The sequence below is a fragment of the Mesoplodon mirus genome (genome assembly GCF_964341445.2).
Source record: "Mesoplodon mirus genome assembly, chromosome: 4".
NCBI classification, from domain to species: Eukaryota; Metazoa; Chordata; class Mammalia; order Artiodactyla; family Ziphiidae; genus Mesoplodon; species Mesoplodon mirus.
Window position 1 is genome coordinate 166385017 of NC_138979.1, and position 25569 is coordinate 166410585.

The following is a 25569-nucleotide window of genomic DNA, read 5'->3' on the forward strand; positions in this document are numbered from 1 at the left end:
ATTAGGGACATAAAGCCACATGATCATATCAAAAGCTGCAGAGAAATCATATGATGAAATTCAACACCCATTCAACACCCATTCACGATGGAGACACTCAACAAACTAGGAATAGAAGGGAGCTTTCTCAACCTGATAAAAGACATCTATAAAAAACCCACAACTACTATCATACTTAATGGTAAAAGACAATGCTTTCTCCCTAAGATCAGAAACAAGAAAAGAATATCTGCTCTCACCACTTCTATTCAACACTGTATTAGGAGGTCATGGCAGGGCAATTTTGCAAGAAAATGTAACAAAATAGGTCCACATTGAAAAAAAAAGAAGTAAACATATTTGCATCTTTTTGCAGATAACATGCCCCTATATAAGAAAATCCTAATGATTTCACTAAAAACATATTAGAATAAAATAGTTCAGCAATGTTGTAGTATATAAGGTCAATATACATAAATCAATTGTATTTCTATATACTTGAATGATCAATCCAAAAATAAAGTTAAAAGTCAACTGTATGTACAATAGCATCAAAAGGATAATATACTTAATAATACACCTTTAAAAAGAACTGCAAAACATACTCTGAAAATATCTGAAAGAAAAATAACTCTACCAAACGCTGTGGAAAAATACTTTTAAATACCTAAATAAATGGGACCATATCCCATGTACAAAGATCAGAAGACTCAATATAGTTTAGACAAAAATACTCCCCAAACATCCTACAGGTTCAATGCAATTCCAATCAAAATCCCAGCTGGTTTTTGGAGAAATTGACAAGTTGATCCTAAATTTCATATGGACATTCAAGGGACCCAGAATAGTCAAATAAAGTGTTGAAAAATAAGAACAAAGTTGGAGGATTCACTCTTACCCATTTCAAAGCTTACTACAGAGCTACTGTAATCAAAACAGTGTGGTACTGGCATAGGATAGACATATAGATCAATGAAATAGAATTGAGAGTCCAAAAATAAAACTATGCATATATGGTCAACTGACTTTCAACAAGGGTGCCAAAACAATCTGATGAGGAAAGAATAGTCTATTCAACCAGTGGTGCTGGGACAACTGAATAGTCACATGTAAAAGAATAGAGTTGAACCCATACCTCATACCACATAAAAAAATTAACTCAAAATGGATCAAAGACCACATGTAAAAGAATAGAGTTGAACTCATACCTCATATCACATAAAAAATTAACTCAAAATGGATCAAAGACCTAAATGTAATTGCTAAAAATATGGCTACAAAATAAAATAAAATAAATAAATAACTAAATAAATAAAAATATAAGACTCCTAGAAGAAAACAGGCAGAAGTCTTTGTGACTTTGGTTTGGCAATCATTTCTTAGACATTACACCAAAAGCACAAGTAACCAAAGAAAAAAGCTGATAAGCTGGACTTAATCAAAATGTAAAATATTATGCTTCAATGGTCACAATTAACAAAGTGAAAAGACAACTCACTGAACAGGAGAGAATACTTATAGATCACATATCTGAGAAAGGACTTGTATCTAGGATAATAAAGAACTCAAATAATAAATTAAAAGATAACAAATTGAGCAAAAGATCAAAATAGACATTTCTCCAAAGAAGATATATGAATGGCCAATAACCACATGAAAATATGCTCAACATCACTAGCCATCAGGGAAATGCAAATCAAAACCACAATAGAATTCCATTTCACACCCAGCAGGATAGCTATAATCAAAAAAGAAACCAGATGATAACAACTGTTAGTGTGTATACAGAGAAATTAAAATTCTCATATACTGACAATAGGAATGTACAACGGTGTAGTCACCTTGGAAAAACAATCTGGACTTTCTTCAAAAGCTTAAACATAATTACCGTATAACCCAGCAATTCTCTCCTAGGTATGTACCTATGAGAAATGAAAACACATGTTCACGCAAAAAACTTGTACTCAAATGTTCATAGAAGCACTATTCATGACAGGCAAGAAATAAAAATAATAGAAATGAACATCAACTGGTAAATGAATGTGGTATATCCATACAGTGGACAGTTATTTAGCAAGAAGAAGTAAAGTAATGATACATACTACAACACAGATGAACCTTGATAATATTCTGCTAAATGAAAGAAGTCAATCATAAAGGATTGCATATTTTATGATTCCATTCATAGGAAATGTCTAGAACAGACAAATCTATAGAGATAAAAGCAGATTACTTGTTGACTAGTGCTACAGGAAGGGTGGGATGGGCAGATAAGGATGTGATGGCTAATAGTCCAGATTGTCTTTTTCGGGTGATAAAAATGTCCTAAAATTCATGTAGTGATGGCTGCACATCTCTGTGAATATACTAAAAACTACTGAATGGTAACTCTAAATAGGTCAAATGTATGGTACATGAATTATATATCAATTTAGCTGTTATGTAACAAAAGAAAGAGAGAGAGAAAGAGGGAGGAAGGGAGGAAGGGAGGGAGGGAGGAAGGAAGGAAGGGGAAAGTAAAAGGGGATAGATCAACAAAGCTAAAATTAAACCTCCCTGCAGAGGTGAGACCTGGCTGACCTGGCTTTAGTACTTCCTATACAATTTGTAGGTCTCTGTCTTGTCTATATGTCACTAGATAAATACAGGAAGTCCTCAACTTAAATTAGGATGTGAACTTCCAATTATGACTACAGAAATTTAATTAAGTCTGCTTCATTTCCCAATATCCACCTTGAAATACTATTGCAAACAGAAAAAGAGAAAAAAACTTCCATAGCACAGAAAACATGGTCAATTCTGCCAGATTAAAGGAGCACTTTCTACTATAACATTCCACTAATACATTTAGGAAGAAAACACGGTGAGGGTGAGGGATATACCATCATCCCCATCTAACCACAATATGAGAGACAAGGATGTGAATTGGACTGTTGTTTAGAAAGCATACTCTCTATATAGAATGGAGCAAATATGGGAGGCTGGAAGTCAGGAGGCTGTTACAATATTCCAAACAAGTGAAAATGGTAAGGGTTGAGCCAAAATGTATGTATTTGGACTTAAATGTGAGGGGGGTAAGGAAGAAAAAGGAATCAGTATTGATGGTCAATTTTTAGCTTAAACTGAAACAGGAAACCTAGAAGAAGCAATGATTTAGGGGTTAAGAAGTTAACATTAGGATGAAACATATAGAAGTTGTTAGGAACAAAAGATACAGAAGCACAGATGACTAATTGGATATCCAATTATATATATAGCTCTAAAGCTCAAGAGATATGGTCAAGAGATACAAACTAAAGAATCAACAGCCTAAAGGAAGTTAATGGCATAGGAAGAGATAAAATAGCTCATAAAGAATATCTACAGAGAAAATAGAAGAGGGTTTAGAAGAGATAAACACAAGAGAATTTCAAAATAAAATGGAGATGTAGATAGAAAGTTGGGAGGAAAATACAAGAGTCTGGGGCGATAGAACCCCAAAGGAAGAAAATACTACAACAAGGTGGATATCCTCAATGTCAAAGACTCAAAAGGAAGGGACAGGTATATCTAAAAATATACATTCTTGTCAAAAATAACTGCAGCTCAGCCCATTAGACCAAAATAGGACTGAAAGCATGAACACCAAACTGTTTATGGTGATTATGCCTTTATACCTACAAAAGATGAGTGTAACTATCGAAATTTCATTCTCAATACTGCTATATTTGTTACTGTTTATTTCTCCATTTAGCTATGTTAGTTTTTCCTTTAAATATTTAGGTGCTCCAACATTGGGCACATATCTACAATTGTTCTCTCTTCTTGTATTGATTCCTTTATAATGACCTTCTTTGTCTCTTTTTATCATTTTTTGTTTACAGTCTATTTTGTCTGATATAACTAGAGCTACCTTTGCTTTTTTCGTTTTCTCTTTTTTTGGGGGGTGGGGGGTGGGTTACCATTTGCCTGAAATGTCTTTTTCCATCCCTTCACTTTCAATCTATGTGTACCTTTAAGGCTAAAGTAAGTCTTTAATAGGCAGCATATTGTTGGATCTTGTTTTTCCTATCCATTTGGCTATTCTATGTCTTTTAATTAGAGAATTTAATCCATTTACATTTAAAGTAATTATTGATAGGTAAGGGCTTACTATTATCATTTTGTTCATTGTTTCCTGGATGTTTTGTAGGTTCCTTGTTCTTTGATTCTTATTCTGCTGTCTTTTTTGTGTGTGTTTTGTTGTCTTCTGGTATCAATATGCTTTGACTTCTTTATCATGTTTTTTTATGTAATTATTATAGGATTTCCCCTTGTGGTTACCATGAGGCTCACATAAAATATCTTAAATGTGTATCACCCTATTTTCCACTGGTAACAACTTAACTTCAGTAGAATTCATAAACTTTACACTTTTACTTCTCTTCCCTCTCACATTTTAGGTTATTGCTGTTACAATTTACATTTTTCAAAAAAATTCTTTAACTAAGATTGTATGGCTATATGTGTGTGTGTTAAGTTAGTTACAATCTCCAAAATGAGAATGTATTCAATGCACTAAATAATAAAAATTATTCTAGACAATTATTCAGTAATTTTGATACAGGTCAGTTAGAAAATGATTCTAAAACATTACTACTTAAGTCATTAATTTATTAATTGATATTAACTAGTCAAAATAAGGAAAAGCCTATGCTATCACTGCTTCTATATTAAAACTACAATCTGAATCTGTAGACCACACCTTCTATTAACCTCCTCAATCTTTGCCAGTTCCTCAAGAAAAATAAATAAAATGAAAAGCCCCGGTGACTATCATATTATTATTGTTATGATGCAAGGAAACAAGGGAAAGGTTAGATGTATAGCTTCTGGAAAAGATATATTTTCAACAAAGTCTTTTTGCTGTTTATTTGGCACCTCAAACACACACACATCTTTATTCTTGTATGTTAAAGAATTTAATATAATAAACCCTCAACACATTTTTCAAGAATTTTATAATATTCTTCGATTAAAATCTCCCAGGCAGTTTCCAAAACAACCAACATACGCGCATGTGCACACACATCCACATGCACATTACAGCTAGTTTTGCACATCGTGAGGCCCTGACACACATAATTAAATGAACAATTAGATGCTGTTAATTTTTTTGGGAAAGACGTAGCACCTTGCATCTAAGTAATAAAATAGAAAGAGAGAATGGTATCTTGAAAACAGAAAAAAATCCAAAGTTCTTTTAGTTTTAATATATTAAGAAAGCTTAATTAATATTCAAAAGTAACACATTTAGGACCTGAACACTATCAATTTGACTTATAAAAAATACAATCACAAAGAAGAAGGGCTGAAAGGATGTACATACAAAAGCCCTGATAACACTATGCCATGTAGGCATGGTCCTAAACAGCAGCTTTCAGATGCCAATCCCCTCAGGATTAGTCTAAGATCAGATAATTAATATTATCACAGATGGCTAGGTATTAGAATATAAATTGATGTATTAATATGTTGGAGACAATTAAATGAAATAACCTTGACATACAGAAGAAATACATACATGCAAGATGAAATCTGAAACAGATTAACCAGAAGGAATGCACTTAAAAAAATCAAATATGGATTGATAAAAGGTATGAGGTTCACAGTTGACCATAAAAATCCTTGTGAGGAAAGAGTAAAAGGAGTCAGATTATTCAACCTCTTATTTACAGGAAGACCAACAAGTTCTAGGACCAAGTCGCTATTAGATAATATTATCGGAGTTAATTTCATTGGTTTACATCAGAGACATCAAATGTACATGCTAAAGGTGCCACATAGGAAACATCTGTAAAGGTACATAGAAAATATGTTCTCTTTTGTTTTTCTTGAAAAGTTCAATTCAGGCTACTATGTTACTATTTACCATTTTGAACCATGCATGGATACAAGAGATAAATCCACTTCTCTTCAATCGACTTCCAAAAAAATAATGTGCAAGCCTAAAGATAAAATCAAGTAATACTTTTCTTCCATATTGGGAGTCAACAGAAAATGATGGTGATTATGTCAAACGATAGCTAACTATATTAAGAAAGCTTAATGAACAGTCAAAAGTAACACATTTAGGACCTGAACATTATCAGTTTCGACTATAAAAATGCAACCACAAAAAAGGGCAAGAAGGGCACCACATCTAATGTGGTGTCATGTCCACGGTTCTTCTTAACTCTGTTTTCTACCACAACGGAATGAAACCCTAGCATTATCAGATCCTCTGATATCTCAAAAGGAAAACAATTTCATGTTGTAATAATGCACTTAATTGATTTTTTTTAAAATGTTCATTACCAAATCAATTTTTTTTAACTCATGTGGTCCAAACAAAATGAGTCCCTGGGGATCACCAGCTTCAATCATCCCGTTTAATCTGTTCTTTCCCAATGATTTAATGGCAAATTTAGAAAATACCTTCACATTTCTTTTTCATAATGCTTTCCTACTTATTCCATCCCAGTCTTTGGCCCGTGTTCACTACCATTGCTAAGAGATGATAATAAAAAAACAATTCTGTTTTGTCATAACAATAATCCTACTGGTTCTGATAAAAACAAAACAGTAACAAAAAATTATTTGCAACAAAGCATTAATCAGGTTTGATCTGTGTTATGGACTGAATTACATCCCTCTCAAAATCATATGTTAAAGCCCTAACTCTCAGTGTAACTGAATTTGGACACAGGGCCTTTAGGGAAGTAATTAACGTTAAATGAGGTCATAAGGGTAGGGCCCTAATCCTATAGGGTTAGTGTCCTTATAAGAAGAGACACTCTCTGACTCCTAACCTTCAACTCCTCCAACCATAGCGCCAGCCCCCACATGAGAGGTGGCCGTCTACAAGGCAAGGAGAAGTCTCATCAGAAACCAACCCTGGCAACGTGATCTTTGACTTCTAGGCTCCAGAGCTGTGAGAAAATAAATACCTGTTGTTTAAGCTACCCAGTTTTGTTATGGCAGCCCTAGCAAACTAATACAGTATGACCTATGGCTCCAGTTAATTCCCATTGAGCCTTTATTCCATTGCCATACAAAATTAAAAATAGGTCATAGTTAGATGCTTGATATGAATTGAATAAGTATGCAGAATATATTATTAATCCTACGAAACAAATTAACTTATGGAAATTTAATCAACCAATAATCAATTAAGAGAATCAGAGTCTGTTAGAGAAACACCCGTTATCTATCATTCATTAAGTATCTTGGAGAAACAGCTTGGAACACAGTACAGGAATAACTTTACCAATTCTAAACAATAATTAGCTGACAAGGTTATTAATCACAGTGCAAACACCATTCTATTAACCACTCACAAGAGCATCTTACAGATTACATAATAGGCTCATTATTTTAACTACATCAACAAGTATTGCTAAGTAAACCAAAATAGGGAAAGAATTTCTAAATAAAGTAGTTTTTTACCTTCTTAGTTGACAGCTTGCAACTAGGTGGGGATATTCTGAAGTATCTAGTAAAACAATCAAAATGATCTTTTTAATCTGTAAGAATCCTCTAATGAGATTCACTGGAATAATATACCGAAAGTCACTAAGGAGTGACTCAAAGCTAAAAACCAAGGAAAACAGAAAATTCAAATAAAAGATTATAGTTGATAGAGTTAGCAATAATATCAGGAACCATAATTTTGCTGCTTTTAACTACAATGCTTCCTTCACCAAAACTCTAAAAACAATTTTGAGACAAAATGCTTATGTAAGAACCAGAGATAAAGAGGATGGCAATTTTTTAAAATGTGCTAGATCACCAAAACAAGAATTAAACCAGAACTGCAAAATTCAAATCTAAATCAACCTCAAAATATAATTCTTTAAATAATACTTTCTCCACTTTTCTGCTTGGTTTGAAAATAATCTGGAAGAAATATACCCATAGTCATAGTACATATTAAACGATACAAAATGCTTCCTCCAATTAAGCTGTGTGTTCCCTGTATACTACCTAAGGATATTTCCACCACGTGAATGAATATACCTGAGTATTTGTATCACATTTTGATGTCTACACTGGAACGATAAAATACTAGATGGTCATTTGCATTCTTCAACAAGAATTAAATACAGTAGGTCTAATACTTCTCACACAATAACTGTTTTTAAAAAATCCACATCACTAAAAAGACAATATTCATAAATGTAAGGTTTATATTCAAGTGTAGGTCACACAATCAGTAGAAAAAAACAATGGCACAGAGTTCAGAGATCCAGGTTCCCAAACCCTTCTCAGAAACTAGTTTTATGTCCTTAGATAAAACTCAAAACTCCCAGGACCCGTTTCTCATCTACAAAATGAGAAAGTCAAACTTCACAATCTCTAACGCTGCTTCAGTTATAATATTTCAAAAACAGTAGGGAAAAGCAAATGCTTGTCAACGCGTGAAACATGTTATATTGATACTATAAAAAGTGTGACTCTTTGGGATGATACCAAATAGGATAATATAGGAAAATCCCCAAATAACTTGGAAGTATATTTCTTATTTATATAATCTTAAAATTTACAGTACTGATCAAAGAAAACCAATATGTGAGAACTGACATATTTACTGAAATCTAATCTGCTTGCTATTTATTCATTGGTGATACTTAAGCTGAGGAGGTAACCTGAGTAGGAAAATGCAGCAAGCCTAATTACTCTCTAAAAAAAAAAAAAATATTTATTGAGCATGTAGCCAAGCCTGTGGTAAGCACTAAAGATGCAATAGGAACAGGATAGACACAGGTCTCCCCTCCTAATGCTTACAGATTAAAGAAAGAGGAGAAGAGTAAATGGGAGTTTCAATACAGTGGGATAAAGGTCAAGAAGGAAAAGATCTTTAGAGCCAAAGAAGCATATAAATTCTCCTAAGATACACCTTTATGCATCTTAAGAGTGTAATTAATGCCAGACTCCCAGAATTAAATGTGCTCTCTAAACAAAAGAGTACTGAGCCTCCTGCATTGTGCTGAAGAGTAGTTGACATCAGCTTTTTTATTCACTATCATAAAATGATAAGTTAAGATCTGGGATCAAGAGTGATGCTTGCTCGTATTGTGGTTCCATCCTGAAAGTGAATGCCTGATGGCTCTAGATTTGATGATTTGTGCCTACTTTCTCACTGCAAGTGTCTTTGCTACTTCTCATTTCTCTCCATGATTTGAACCTAAACTCTGCTCTATGCCTTTGTCCCTGCTTCTCTTTAGGCATTCCTGTCCAAATGGAACTTTCTGGATATCAATCCCTGTGGTGGAAACTCTTCCAATACTTCTGCTAGCTTGCCTACCTAGGACCCTGCATGTCTGTCTATTCCAATACTAACCTTTGACTGTAGTCTTCTAGTTTAAATGGAAAATCCTGGACACCTCCTCCTCCATCAGCCTCTGACATAACATTAAACATCACTTGCATATTGTCCCCAAAATGTTTCTTCAGTCTGTCCCTTCCTCTGAATCTCTACAATTTCCTAAATTCAAACTTTCACCCTACCTCCACCAGAGTCCTGGGTCTCACTCGAAGACCTCTTAACTGGTGTTCCTGCCTTTGGGCTTCCCACCTCTAATCTACCTTTCACATCACTATCAGAGTGATGCTTCTAAACTATGAATACAAACATTTCACTCTCCTGTTCAAAACTCCTTCATGATTCCCCACTAAATGCAGAGCTGACCCAACCTTTGAAAATGGCATACGATGCTCTTCTTGATGGATCTAATCTCTCCCTCCTTCTGGAGCCTCATCCCTGACATTCCCTGACTCACATTTCCATACTGTATGTAGTATTGCCAAATCACTTGGGGTTTCTTTTGCATTTATCACACTGTTCCTCTTCCAGGCCATTTCTACAATTGTTTACTCTGTATGCATGTTCTTTCCTCTTTACCTGGCTGGCTTCAAGATTTAACTGCAACATCAGCCTCCAAGGCAGCTTTTACATACCTCTGTTACAGCTCTTACATATAATGTTGAAATTATCTACATAGTGTCGACTTTTCTAGAGGAAACATGTTCCTCAAGAGGAAGGATCATTTCTTAATTCATTCGTTATATCCACAGCATGTAATATAACATTGGGGCATAGTAGCTACTTAGAAAATTCTCTGCTAAACTGAATAAAATTTGGCCTCTACATGCCTTGTCAGGATTTATGACAAACACAAATCCTTTATCTATGGGAACTCTTGCATAATTTAATGACCACCTCAACCCTCTTCCTCCCTTCAGTGTATTATTCTTACCCTTCATTGGTCATTTTATCTATGAACCTGGTCCAACTCTTAGTTGGGCTTCATGTTTATGTTATGTCACCAATGCCAACCAAGCAACAGTGACACAATTCCCACCCAGTCCCTTAGTTCTTCTAGAATTAACACTAAAAGAAATTCATTTGGCAGATTTATGAAAACAATTACCAAATGCAATCAGAGGTCCTTCTAATACAGCAAGATGTCAGCATGGTCTAGCTGAATAGCAATTCTACTTTACATATAGTTTTTGTCCTTTGATGTCAGATCTTATCTTCAATACTTATAGAGCTGTCCAGTCATAGTTCACGGGAATTACAGTATTGCAGCCCATGAATAACCTAAGCCATCTTTCTAGTAAATAGAGTCAATTCCTCCTTAGTCAGTTGGTCAGCGTAGTATTGCTTATCATGACCCTTTTACACTGTAGAGGAACAGTTGCCTCATGCAGTATTAAAACTTGTCTGATTGGAAGTTCAATCCCATTAAATGATAAGGGAAAATGGCTCACTCGCTCCCAAATTAAAGAGCTATGATTAAGAGTCATCTCTGGCTCTCATAGTTTAACTGAACAACAGCAGTGAAAGCTTTCTGTTCAGAAATGATAAAGATTTTAACTTGAAAGAAAATTCCAAGTACATTGCTCTGTTGTCAGAATTGTGGAGTTGGGAAAAAAAGAGAAATGCTTTGTAATGTACAACAAGTTTCTAGCTAAAAAATTCTGAGACAGCAAAACATGTCTATTCTAAATTTACTATACAGGTAGCATAAATACAAGTTTGCATTTGGTTCTATCAAAAATGGTTAGGTATGCACAGGATCACTGTATTTAAAGTAGGAGAGAAAATTTTATAAGGCTGAGTAAATTTCAATGTTCAATCATAATACTGTTAGTTTCTTATTAAGAATTTTTTTAAAGAGGCTTTTCTAATGAATATCTGGTATTTTCAAAAGTGAACTCTGTCTTTGCACCACCTCCCACCTCTACCTTACTCACAAATCTCAGGGCCTTATCTGTGTTGACTCAAATATTCATCTTCTTGCCACTGGTATACTTAGCCAATTAGAGTACTTCTACATATTTTGTGTATGACTAAGTTTAAACATTGTATTTTTGCAGAAGCCTTCTGTGACATGCTGGCAGTGTCATACTCTCCCATCCTCCCAACATGAACACTATAGTTCTTCCTTTTTCTGTGTTCCTTTGTCAATGTTTACATATTTCTATAACAATGTAAAGCACTTTAAGGATTTCTAAAATTTGTTTACATCTACATTTTCCCTATTAACTTTCACAGCTTGCTAACACTTACTTAACATCCCCAATGTCTGTATACAAAAAAGTACTCAATCAACAAATCTTGGCTGAATGAACAAAGACTTTAAATGGTAATACAAATAATAATAAGAATGTTAATTGTGAATCTGACATGGCATGTAATACATTTTCCTACTCTTTATATGGCACTGAGAAAGTCATATACCTTCTCAGAAACCTCACTTTGCTCATATTTTTAAATAAGGATATTGTACAAACTTAACGGTTCTTTCTTGCAACAAAATCCTAAGTTGGGCCACAATTGGTGAGGTTTATAGTACAGTTGGTTTTCTTATAGAATTTAAATGTGATGGAAGATTTTAGTAACTTAAAGCTGAAAAAAACTATTCTAAAAAGGAATGCAAGTGCTTAAGTATTGATAATTGAATAAACAGGTATCAACATCTTATATGGTCGTAACTCTCTATATATTTAAATTAGTGAATTTCCAAGTTGACTTGATCTATGAAGATAGCTGATAACTATCCCACAGTGTAGAAGAATCTTTTTTGCTAAAATGAGCAAATTGCTCAATTTATTTATTTTTGGTTACCTTCCACTAAATTTAAATCATATGCCAAAGAATCATGAAGCAGTAAAGTTATCTTCAGAACACAAAGTTTACCCCTCCCATTTTGTAAATGAGAAAACAAGACACCCAGAGAGATGAATGATTTGCTTGAGCCACAAAGAGATTTGGCAGGCTTTGAGCTAACCCTCCAGAATCAGAATATAAGTATATATGTGTAAATGAAGGTTGGTTACAGTTGCCCTGACCTTTGTGCACCTCCAGAGACAAGGCCTATCCCAAGGAAAAGGCAGAGGAATTTGTCTCTCCGACAGTCTAATTTTGATATTTCAACAGTTTTACTTACTGTCATTTATTCTCTCATTCCATGCCTATATATTTAAGCTAATTTTTAAATGTTAAACTAAAAGAACATGGAAGTTTCTGGAATGCATTACAATGAGATCTTTCCCAGCAATGAAGTATTATGCTTTCATATGCTCAGTTATATGTCAAAATATATGACTAGCCCAAATAGGATGCCTTGAAGGTCATAAAAATTATGAAAACTTTAGGATTCAAAGATTAATTACCTTGCTTTCTGCTAACCAGCGATGTGGGTCATAATTAATAACAGGACCAGATGAAAAAACCTACAAAAAAGAGGAAATCGTCTATTAGAAGTCGATTTTTCTCTGAAGTGAACTTACATAAATGAAAATTCTTCACCATTACATCCAAAAGTTTAGTCTCTAAACATGGGTTTAAAAAGAAGAAAATTCATACCAAGTATGAAACCAATTCCAAACCATTATTTATTTAACATGCCTATTTATGTAAGCATGTATATATGTATCCATGTATGTATGTATTGACAGTAAATATTTAGCTCACATAGAGAGACATGAATCACCTTTCAAGTGCTATTATTGCTTGAATCACTGAGTCTGATTCCATGGAGTTCTGCATGGCAAGCAGCCTCATTTAAACCAATTTATTTCATTTGTGTTTGTTTCTTTTCCTCAGTTTTGTTCCAGGTAATGTATTTCACAGTGAGTTAGATGTAATTACATAGAAACCTAATTCTTTGTCTCATTTTTCCTTCTTTAATTTTATACTATGTGGGCCATTTTGTCTCATTAATGGTTGTGCAGAACTGACAGAACCTAATCAATATGACTTCATACCAACATCGCTTTGTAATTCATGATGGTAACAAAATTCTACAATAAATAGGTTGTCTACACCAGCTGCTCTGATTTCCTTCACACCAACTCATTTATAAAATCCCTTGTCCTCTGGTTCTGCCTTATTACTGATAAAACTACACTCAAAGGTTGTCAATGACTTCCTAATTTTAAACACAAGTTTTTCTCAATGCCTACCTTCTTTGAACTCTGTGCTACCTATGATATTTTTGCATCACTTTTTCCTAGAAATTTTCTGCTTAAAAATATCTTATCCCTTTGCAAGAGATGTCTATTCCTATTCTCAAATACTTCTATACTTCTTAATGTGTGTGCACATCATTCCCCTAAGGAATATCATTAGGTAATTCATTTAGACATATGATGAATGCATAATGAGTGCTGACCATGTGCCATATACAAGAGTGTTATATTCTTATAGCCAACCTTTCCCTCTTCCATGTTTCTCATTATCTAAATCTCACTCAACTCTTGTGCCTTGCCTGCCTTTTCAGTGAGATTTCCCTTAATCACTCTAGTCCATAGTGTTTTCTTCCTCTTCTACCTCTGTACCACGTTGAATATTTGTAAACATCAATTTGTCATTGATTATGATGTTTTTATTATTCTTTTTCATTGATCTATGTCATAGTCTCAAGTCTTCAGTGACCTAACGTATAGTCCTCAAGATTAAAGACCAAAATAATTTGAGATAAGTACAATGTTCATATTTTGTGACTTGTTTTACAAATTTATATATAGTTTAGTGTTTAACAACAGTCACTCCATCACTTATAAGTGGTGTGACTTAATTCCTCTAAGCTATAGGTTACCATCTGTAAAGTGAGTAAACTACCTCCTCAGGCCAAGGTATAAATTAAATAAAATGGGTGTTAGCCTGGTGTCAGGCATACAGAACACCATTATCACTACTAACTGCATATCAAGATGTAAGCATCAATAAATACACTTCAAAGTATATGACAAGAGCACTGTAAGAGGCATTTGTCATAAAAAGATTAGAGAAACAGAAAGCATATAATGGTAATATGAGTATACTACAAAAAAAGCTCTACATAATAATGACAGCTATCTTTAGTTGAGTATCTACTAAGTGCAAGATACTTCACACTATGATGTGCACCTTCTATATCTATGTTTACTTTACCTTCATAATAACCCAACATATAAATGGGACATGAATTCTTAGAGAGAATAGAGATTACATAACTCATCCAAGGTCATATATTAACAATCTGAACCCACATCTGTCTTGGGCCAAAGCCTACCCTCTTCATGCTCCACAAACAAATGCTAAAACCAAGTGTTAGGGGAAAAGCTCTGGAATTATCAAAGATTGGTCAATGAAAATATTGTATCTTTAATTCAGACACTTTTCTAACTGCTTCATAATAGTGGTGGTTTTTAAGTGTCTAACAATAGGTTTTCAATCATTGCATGCATTTACTAATGTGGAATAAGTAATAAATATGGTACTGAAAAAAGAAAATATAATTAGAAATAATGCCAATATTCCCAAAGACTTTTCTCAGACTCATTTGCTGCATATCTATTATGCAATCCATTCCATAGACAGTCACTTTCTACATAAAATGGCTGAAAATTTAATGAGCAATATTTCAAAAATGAACAAATGACCAGGAATAATTGGAATTATTCCATTTTTGAAAACATTTTACAAGGACCACCGATCTCCCCTATATTTCTGAACTATAAAGCAAAGAATCAATTTTATTTTAATAAACACCTTGGTGATTTCTGTGAGGTGAGAGCAAGTGTTATGTTCTTGAATATTCCTCTTTTTTTTCAATTTTATAGGAATGAAACAACACAAGTTATTAATGGAAAGAGACCCACAATGGAAAAAAAAGAATTCTTAAAAAAATATTAATCGAATTTCCATTCTTTTAGATTTACTTTCCACCCATCACTAAGATTGAATTAGTATTTCTCTAGGGGAAGAGGTGTAAAGACCTATTACCACAGTCACTGCATTCTTGAAAGCCTATTAAAGAATAGGGTACTTTTTAGAATATTGGAAGGATAATTTGAACCTCATAAAGAAATAAAATATTTAAGCCATCTGCTATCTGCACACTATGTTTTAGCCTGTAATTGGCCATAACAAGGTTTATATATCTTATAACACAATCCAAATGTTTCCATTTTTACATCACTACTTGACTGAAAACAAGCCATCCTGACACAAATTCTTAAATACAGAATAAATACTGCATTTTTAACTTGTGCATCTTTGTGATTAAATTAGGATTTCAAGGCTTTAAATATGTGTAAACAAGACAAGTCCTAAATAAAGCCTCATTCGACAGGGAAAAGAATAAACCAGCATTATAACAGGACTGAAAGTTGGTTTTCCCCTAAAGCCAATTACTTCTCAAACTTGGCTCACAGTCCTCTCAAATTGACGTCTGAGCTTTTTAAAAAATGTATATAAAAATATAGATTGTAGAAATTCCATCAACTCCACCAAATTCTACCAGTTAAAATATTTCTTTTAAAGTTGAATCCTAAGGCACAAGTGTAGAATTATCATTTGATTTTCTTTAAAACATTACTTAAGAAAAAAAAAAAAAAAAAGATGGGCAGGAAGAAGGGAACAGCAGGAAGAAAGAGGGGAAAGTACTTTAGGGAAGAGTATTTTTTTTAATTAATTTATTTATTTATTTAATTTTGGCTGAATTAGATCTTCGTTGCTGTGCGCGGGCTTTATCTAGTTGCCGCGAGCCGGGGCTACTCTTCGTTGTGGTGCATGGGCTTCTTACTGCGGTGGTTTCTCTTATTGCAGAGCACGTGCTCTAGGTGCGCAGGCTTCAGCAGTTGTGTCTCGCAGGCTCTAGAGCACAGGCTCAGTAGTTGTGGCACACGGGCTTTAGCTGCTCCGCGGCATGTGGGATCTTCCCGGACCAGGGCTCAAACCCGCATCCCCTGCACTGGCAGGAGGATTCTTAACCACTGTGCCACCAGGAAAGTCCAAGGGAAGAATATTTTATATGAGAAAAAAGATGAATGACAAAATAATAAGAAACATCTGAAGAGGTTTAAAAAAACCTTTATGCATAATACCATAACTCGAGTGCTGTCATATCATCAGATGAAATAAATACGGGGTAAACGATGGGCTAAATTATAATGTATTATGGTTATACCATATTAAAGCACTGCAATGCTCTTTGTATGTAACACAGCAGTACTAGAACCTAGAGTCAAAAGAGGTGCTTACCTTCAAGGAATTAAGAACTTCCATGATTAACATGTTTTTATTTATCATTTCACTAGGACTACACATTGAGTAGCAATAATCCATTTTAAAGACAGGAAAACGAAAGTAAATGTAATTTTTTTTAAATAGGAAAGGCAAATAGCATAGTAGTTACTTGTTTAAGCTCCACAGTTGGACACCCGAGGTTTGAAGTCCTAGTTCTAGCTTTTGACTAGATATGTGGCCAGGGGCAAGTTACTTAACCCTTCCAAGCTTTGCTTTCCCTTGTCTAAAATGGATTTAATCTGAGTACCTAAAGGATAGGGTGGTTTCAGCAATTAAGGGAGAGAATGTATACACTGTACTTACTTACACGGTATCTGTAATATAACTAGTACTCAAAAGATGTTAGCCAGTAATATACTAACAACAACAAAAATGACCAGTGATAATAAAAAATTCAAAATCCAGGCTTCTTCACTCGAAGGATTTTGTTTTAGTCAGAACTGCTGCTTCCCTTGTAAGACATTTTCTTTTACAGAGTGAGATACAGGCAATTCAGTGGAATAACAGCATACTACCTCTTACCATGAATGTGCAATAGATAAAACAGCTCATTCTAAAAAATGCAAGATATTATTTTGTTTCATAAAACTCTCTGGAATAAAAATGTGACTACCATGTAACCATGCATTGAAATCTTCTTATAATTATATATTAGGAAACTAACTGAAAGGCACAATGAGAACTCATCATTACTTTCAATTTCTCCATTGAGCCCCTGGAGAAGGTTTTACAAGCTGCATCAATTTCCTTTCCTATCACACCAAGAATGGATTCCTGTTCAGTCTCCAGACAAAGAAGTTGATCCTTGAGCTGCAATCTGGCCTCTTCCATCCTCCTTGAGTGTTCTTCTTCATTGTTTATATGTTTTTCCTAAGGCATTGATAAGAAATAAAAACAGAAGTTAATTATTAAGTGGAGACAAGAAACACATGTAGTATCTGTACAACCAACTCAAAGAAGTGTATTAGAAAACAGCTTTCAATAAATATTAGTAAAACACTAGAAAAGGCAAAATGTCAAATAAGACAGTGCTTCATTTCAGGAGAAAAAAAAAGTGTTACTACTACCTTTATCTCATTAAAACAGTTTTTAAAATGTCTAAGTTTTCAAATGCAGTCACACTGCATAAATGCTTTGAGTCATGAAAATTTGATAGAAGATGGAGGTACTTTTCAAGTAAGCAAATATACTTAATGAAAAGGGGTTTCTAAAGAACCCTTTAAGACAGGGGTCCCCAACCCCCAGGCCGCTACCGGTCTACGGCCTGTTAGAAACCGGGCCGCACAGCAGGAGGTGAGCGGCGGGCGAGTGAGCGAAGCTTCAAGTGCCGCTCCCCATCGCTCACATTACCACCGGAACCATTCCCCCTGCCCCACATCTTGCACGAAACCAGTCCCTGGTGCCAAAAAGGTTGGGGACCGCTGCTTTAAGAGATTACAAGGACTTGGGGGCCCCCCAGACAAAACAATTCTCAATCATTATGATTACACAATTTAATTCAAAATTTATTAGAGAAATTCAAGTGGTATTACACAAGGCTTGGAGGAAAATAACAGAATCACTAGAATTCTAAGTATAAACAGTGGACCAAAAAGACATGATGGCTGGCTAGTTATGCCTACATAGTAGGCTACATAGTAGCCTACTCATCTTTACCTACCCTAGTAAATACAACACAAGCAGGAAGATGATATGGCCAATAAACCAGCTTGAATTTAAAATAACAAAGAATTTTTCAATGAAAAGTAGTCATGAAAAGCGGAATGGCATTCGAGCAGAATAATCATACATGATATTTCCTTGCAATTCAACTTACTTTAAAAAATGAAAGAAACACCCTCTGCGCAAAAGAACAGTGTCCTTTCACAACCTGTCTTCAGCTGTTCTGGAACTGGCAGCTCAGCTTTGTAAACATAGGAGCTGGATTTTCTTTTCTTTTTGGTACTCCGATTTGAGTCATGTTTCAGCAGTAGAGTACATTAAGCTCACAAGAGACAAATGTACACACTAGAATACCACTCAATTAACTATATTAGTTTACAGTGAGAACCATAACTGCCATATGGATCAGAATGTACGTATTGTTACGTACCTACCCACCTATACATTTTATCCTTCAAAGTTTATCCTTCAAGGCCCAGTCTCCTTTCTTTCCTGATCTCCCAATGCAGAATGTTTCCACAGTATATTATGTATCATGTAGTTTTTTAAAAAATTTACTAAGCTATAAGGTAATTATTTGGTCTTGCACCTGTCTGCCTTAATAAACTGATAATTTCAGGAGACCACAAAACATGTTTATAGTCATCTTTAAACTCCTCCACTTTGCTAAATAAGTGATTTAAACATTTTTTGCAGACAAATTCAATACAGTAAAGATCATTTCATCAACTACCATGCAGATCTATATATTCAAAGTCCACTGAAGTGTGCTAGGTTTCCTCTATACAAACATAGGCCTCCAAACAAACATAGGCCTGCAGTGTTCTCGCTGATGTAATATTAATAAAGAAAATACTCTATCAGGGGTTACTGACATACTTAGGGGATAACTGTTCATATTCGAAATCCACGCAATTCACGAGGATGTTCTAATTGATCTTTCTTTTCTCTCTTCCCTCACAGCCATCTTTCTTTTTCCACTGTCACTTTTCTGTGCTCTCTGTTACTTCCCTCATTAAAAAGAAGACAAAACTATTTCTACATTTTGGTATTCTTAAGAATGCTGAAATCACTTTAACAAAGACTGAAAATTCCATTATCCACTTCACTATCCTCTGTGAGACAGCATACCATGTCCAATCTCCCTTTGAAGTGAAACTCACACAGCTATAAACTCACATAAACCTTAGAGAGCAGTGGGTTCAACTGTCTGTTCTTTCAGGATCCCCTTCTTTGACATTTCTGACAGATGGTCAACCAACCCCTACCTACAGGACCAACTCAAGTTTCAAGGAAAAGAGTAATCGACAAAGCCTCAAAATCCTTCCATTAGTCTAAGTGCTATATTCAAAAATTAAAGTAAATAAATGAATCCTCCACCCCTACTAAATCTTCTGATGTTCCAGGCAAAGGTCCAGGTTCTTTTATTTAACTCGGTTTCAGACACTGTACCATACTGGTTCTCCATCCTTTCTGCATGTCCTTCAAGACCCTAAATCTAAGAGTTAAATAAGCTCTTCCATTCTGTACCTAAGCAACTGTAATTTGATTTCTTCACTCATTCTACAAATTTTTATGGAAGGCCTACTATGGCAATACACTCTTCTGGATGCTAGGGATAGAGTAAATGAGATAGATAAGGCTTTTGTTCTCACAGAGCCAACAAATTTCTCCTTGAAATTTCAACATGTTTGTCCCATTCTTCTGGCTTGAGAATATCAATTTAAACACTAATTGTGGCACCCAAAGAATTAGCTGTTTCTCCCACTTTCATGTTTCAGAAATAGCTCTACCAATGGAGCAAGCACAGCTAACTCTATGGGAGGAAGTTAAACTGGCTGACATTAATTCAATCAACCATCTCATTGGGGGCATATAGATTAATAAAAGCAGATGATAATATTTAGGTACTATTATGGCTATTCCCTGGTGTTCTAATGAAATCAGAGGAAGCAGTAATTCTACAGCAACATTAACAAAAAGCTACCATAGTTCAAGAGAACCAGAAGTAAGACACAGTATTTCAGAGACTGTTTAGAAATATGGAAGACACAGATAGTCCAACTTCAATGTTTCAGCGTAAATGGACACAGATGCCTGGGTCTTGGGAATATAAGGAGTTTCTTTGCAGCAGGTAGGGGGGTGGGGATAGATGAAGCTGACTATGACAGTCTATGTGATCCAAGAAAAGGGATATCAGGCCTAGATCATGACTGAGTTTGAGAAAGAACCTTAGAAAACAAGCCCAACCCTTAATTTTATGAAATGAGGCAACGAAAGTTCAGACAAAGCAACTTGACTAAAGTCAAAGAGCCAATAACCCATAAACTGAGTCCGAACTCCCTCACTAGTGCTCTCTACTGAAATGCTATAAAGGTTGAGTTCTTAAAACTGAAGCTTAGAAAGCCAATGTGAAAACTCAAAAAAGTTATCAGTAGGTGTTAGGGAAGGTAATAGTCTTGTTCAGGCTTCAGAGGCAATAGGCCTTTGACCAAACAAAGACCCTGAAGGGAGCTACGTGCCAAACTGCTGGACTATGCAGGTCAGCAGAAATGGCACTAGCAAGCCTGAAAACCAACAGATAAGGAAGGGAGTAAGTCAGGAAGCTTCCTGGACCTTGGGAATCTGGCCAGTTCAGCGGACATTCCGAGACTTAGGAATAGAGAGCAAAGCATTTCTGATAATAGCCAGAGCTGCATATTTGCTCATAAGCTGGTGATTATCAGCTGCGGCTTGGCGTTACTCCTTTGAGCAGTACTCTGAAGTCTCAGCCATGGGGTGGCCGCACTGCTCAGGACCTTCCAACTGGGACTCCAGATCACTGTTCCAGGGATTTCCCAGCGCTGCTTGGATCTGGATGTAGGTGCTTCCCCAATTTGGTGATGTATATACATTTATTTCTTGCTATGTTGCTTGTCCTTATGCTGTAATACTGGGACTCCAGATTGCTGTTGCTTGGATCTGGATGTAGGTGCTTACCCAATTTGGTGATGTATGTACATGTATCTCTCTATATACATATATTGTTTGTCCTCATACTGTAACTTACTAATATAATAAATTTCCTTATTTCTTGCTTATTAAAGTGTGGAGTGGTTATTTTACCGGTGAACCCTCTGAACCTGAAGCTGAAAGTAAGTCTTTGGGCAAAACAGTAGCTTATATGGGGGCTAATGTAGTCATAAAGTAGAAAGAATAATTCAAAAACAATTTCTGAATAAGCCTTATCACTACAAATGAAAATATATGACATACTGGCAAATTCAGAATAGACCACAAAAAAGGGGGAAAAAACCCATCAAGCATGAACAATATCCTAAACCTTTAGGGGCTACTGCTCTCTATACTGGAGATGTACCTGTGTACACATAAAATCTGCTCTAGATTTTCGTTTAAAAGTATACCTAATACCACACTACACAAGGTATGGTTCCACTGTCAAGACAGCAAAGGTTTCATGAAGCTTCCACTTCAAGACAGGAAAGGCTTACATTGTTGACGTTTGTGTCTAAAGGAAACAAAAATCATACTACTTACAATGTCATCATACACACACACACGTGTATGCACACACACACACACATACAGCTTAATCAATGAACCTGTAATTCAAAGGATAAGAAGTGCTCCTCTAATTAGAACATTCACTCTCCCAAAGGCTATAAAGATTACAAGGAGACACAATCTTAATGAAAATAGAACAACTTCAGTAACAGTAGAGCATGTCCAAAATGTTATCTCCTTGGCAAAAGCTTATGAGATTCCTTCAATGTCTTTAGTATTCCAGAAAAGCCACTTTATTTCCAATACGGTTATTACATAAAATGAGAACAGTTCTTCACACACCTTAAGAGAAACATTATAGCAAATAAAGCACACTCACACCACTAAATAAATCATTAATTTACAAAGCTAATGTTTTTCCTTTACTGAAAACTAACTTGAATAAGTGTGCAATATTTCAGCCCCAAGGCCATCTAGAATACATGAGCATGGGGTGGGAGAGAGAGAGAGTAAGCAGTAAGAGAGAAATCAAAGTTAAGGGCTGAAGTTAAAACTAATGCAATGTAATTCAAAGTTACTGGAAGCATGGCTTATTGAAACTATAGTCCTGCACACATCACCTAAAAAGTTTTGAGGAAGAATATTTCTGTAACTCAAGATAACTATCATGCCTAAGCCTTAAATCCAGGATACTAGCATTACAAGGCAAATTATGAAACTATCCTGAACAAAAATTGGATCTGTCTGGAAGCCATTTATCTGACTCTCTAAAGAAGGCTCACATTACTTCTGCCAACAGAGCTGACTCAGCTGCAAGGAAGCTAAGATACAATATGAAATGCCAACCAAGGCAGAAACTGCAGCATGACTAAAAGAGAAGGATCTACTATGGATATTATAGGAAATTTGAAAAGAGTTTAATCTGGAAAATTACTATACTGCAGTTCAAGCTGTCTGGCAACACAGCCAACAAATAAATAAATAATGCATTAATTGCTGTCACATGTAACTACTTTTTTCAAACATTTCGTAAAAACAGAAGATTGTACATGAGCACGGATTTCTTAAAATTATGGCTATATATTAAACACTCAGATGGGTATCAAAAAATTAAAACCACAATAAAGCAACAACAATTCTAAAATCAATAGTTAAGATCAATTTGAAAGAGTCCCCATGAATTCAACCTCTGTATATCCTTTGCCCTCTGTAAACCAAACACTACTCTGGAATAAAGAGGACAAGGGAAGGTCATAAACTGAATTTTTTACTTGTTATGAAAGTCTAATAACACGCATCTACTTCATCACTCACGTGATTATTATAGCAATGGCAGGTAACCTCAGTTCTTAGGAATACTAGGTGCTCCTTCTCTATGTTCCTGTGGCATTCTGTATGAGCTTCTGCTGTAGCACTTACTACTCTGTGTGTCTTTTATGTCTATCACCTCAACAGACTGTGAGTTCCTCTAGGGCAAAGATCTTATTCCTCTTCATTTAAATATCTCAGCACCCCTCGTACAATGATGGTGGAAATTTAAACTGGTGCAGCCACTATGGAAAACAGTATAGAGGTTCCTCAAAAAATTAAGAATAGAACTACCATATGATCCAACCATCCCACTTCTAGGTATTCATCCGAAGAAAACAAGAACACTAATTAGAAAAGATACATGCACCCCTATGTTCGTTGTAGCATTATGTACAATAGCCATGATATGGAAACAACCTACATGCCCATAAACAGATAAGTGGATAAAGAAGATGTGGTGTGTGTGTGTGCACACAGACACAAAATGAAATACTTCCCATACACAAAAAAAGATGAAATATTGACATTTGCAACAACATAGATGGAACTTGAAGGTATTATGCTAAGTGAAACAAGTCAGAAAAAGACAAATACCATATGATTCCACTTATATGTGGAATATAAGAAACAAACAAACAAAATAAGTGAACAAGCAAAATCAAACATATAGATACAGGGAACAAAGTAATAGTTACCAGAGGAGAAGACTGGTGGGGAGGGCAAAATGGGTAAAGGGTAATCAACTGTATGGCAACAAATGGAAACTAACTTTTTGGTGGTGAGCACGCTGCAGTGTATATAAAAGTAGAGAGTTGTACACGTGAAATTTATATAATGTTACAAACCAATGTTAGCTCAATAAAAAGTAAATTTAAAAAAAGAAAAAAATCACAGCATCTAATAGTGTCTCACATAGCAGTCAATCGATAAATATTTCTGAAACATAAATATCCTTTTATGTTCCATTCATTCCATTAGTGTCTTTTTTTTTCTTAGTGTATTCTCTATGTGCCAAGCATAGTAGTCCCTAACTACACAACAATGAAGAAAAAAAAAAACCCCAAAAACCAGAATCTCTAAACTCAATAACTTCTTATGTTTCAGTAAGTTTGTTTTTGTAATACATTAATTAGTTAAATCATTGAGGGCAAGCATCTTGTAAGTAGCAGGTTATTATAACCATCAGAGTAAGCTGATGTCACAAAAGTGAAGGCTCTGTCAGTGGTAAGTAAATCAGAATAAATTTTGAGGACAGAGGTAATAAGATTTGCTGATGAGTTACGTATAGGTCTATGTGTGAGAGAATAAGAGAGTTCTTTACTTGTATTTAGAAAGCAAAAGAACATTGTAATTCCTACTAGAAGATTAAAATCAAAATGCTACTATTTTTTGAGTTAGATATACACTTCCTTCTCCTCTGTAAGTATATACTTTATACTATTTCCTTCAAAGGAGGGAAGAAATTATGATTAATAGTATATAAGAGTAAGAGCTAAGAGCATTAGTAAAACAGTAGAGTTAATTGAAAAAAGTAATGGCGGGCTTCCCTGGTGGCACAGTGGTTGAGAATCCGCCTGCTGATGCAGGGGACACGGGTTCGTGCCCCGGTCCGGGAAGATCTCACATGCTGCAGAGCGGCTAGGCCCGTGAGCTATGGCCTTTGAGCCTGCATGTCCAGAGCCTGTGCTCCACAATGGGAGAGGCCACAACAGGGAGAGGCCCGCGTACCGCAAAAAAAAAAAAAAAAAAAAAAAAAAAAAAAAGTAATGTCATAATTAGAAAACTGGATAGATGATTTGATGTATGTTAAAATTTGAGTGTGGAAGACTTTCCAATCTATAACCTAGTCTTAGGCAGGCTTAAGAAAGTTATCCATAAAACAGAAGTCAAAAAATGGAAATTAAAATTTAAACTTCTAACCCCATTTAAGGAAATTATTCTTGCCTCAGGCTTTTTAGTATCTTTTTCTAGGAGAATATTGAGCAATACAAAGATCATTGGCAGCACAATCAAAAAGGTGTTAGGATATGTATTGGATACATTCCTAGAAATTAATATTCACAGTTGGAAACAAAAGTGCCTCTAAAGGGTATTTTATGCATTCATTAACTTTTAGGACCATTTTGTAATTATGATGTATTTCTCTTAAGTCAATGCCTGGAAACAGAAATAACATTAGTTATTTAAAATCAGCCACTTTTGATGCATTTCTATTTCTGAAACAAAATACGGACAAGGAAACAAACAACTAGAGTTTCAAATTATGCATTTGGAACGAACATTGTTTAATTTTCAAAAGAAAAAAAGTGCATCATTCATTTCCAGAGAAATGTTTATAAGCTTACGGTGTCTTTGGAAACCATCAGAATTTCTTCCTCTCCTCTATTTTTTTCCTTAAAGGATGCTTAAGCATGCATTTATTCTTATGAAAGAATATGGGAAAAAAAGTTTAAAAACAAATCTCCAAATAATATAACTCGTGTATACAATAAGCACCTTCTAGTTATTGGTTTTTCATTAATTGAAAGAAC

General features: G+C 35.0%; 1 protein-coding gene across 3 annotated transcripts in view; it reads right to left on the reverse strand.

Moving 5' to 3' along the window:
* Positions 1-25569, reverse strand: part of CEP128 (centrosomal protein 128) — a 442632-nt gene that overhangs the window by 248300 nt on the left and 168763 nt on the right. For all 3 annotated transcript variants that reach the window (XM_082619712.1, XM_082619711.1, XM_082619713.1), the window contains 2 exons: positions 17255-17431; positions 12661-12720 (listed from right to left, as the gene is read on the reverse strand). In XM_082619712.1, the coding sequence (XP_082475838.1) occupies positions 12661-12720; positions 17255-17431 (237 nt within the window). The remainder of the gene's footprint in view (positions 1-12660; positions 12721-17254; positions 17432-25569) is intronic.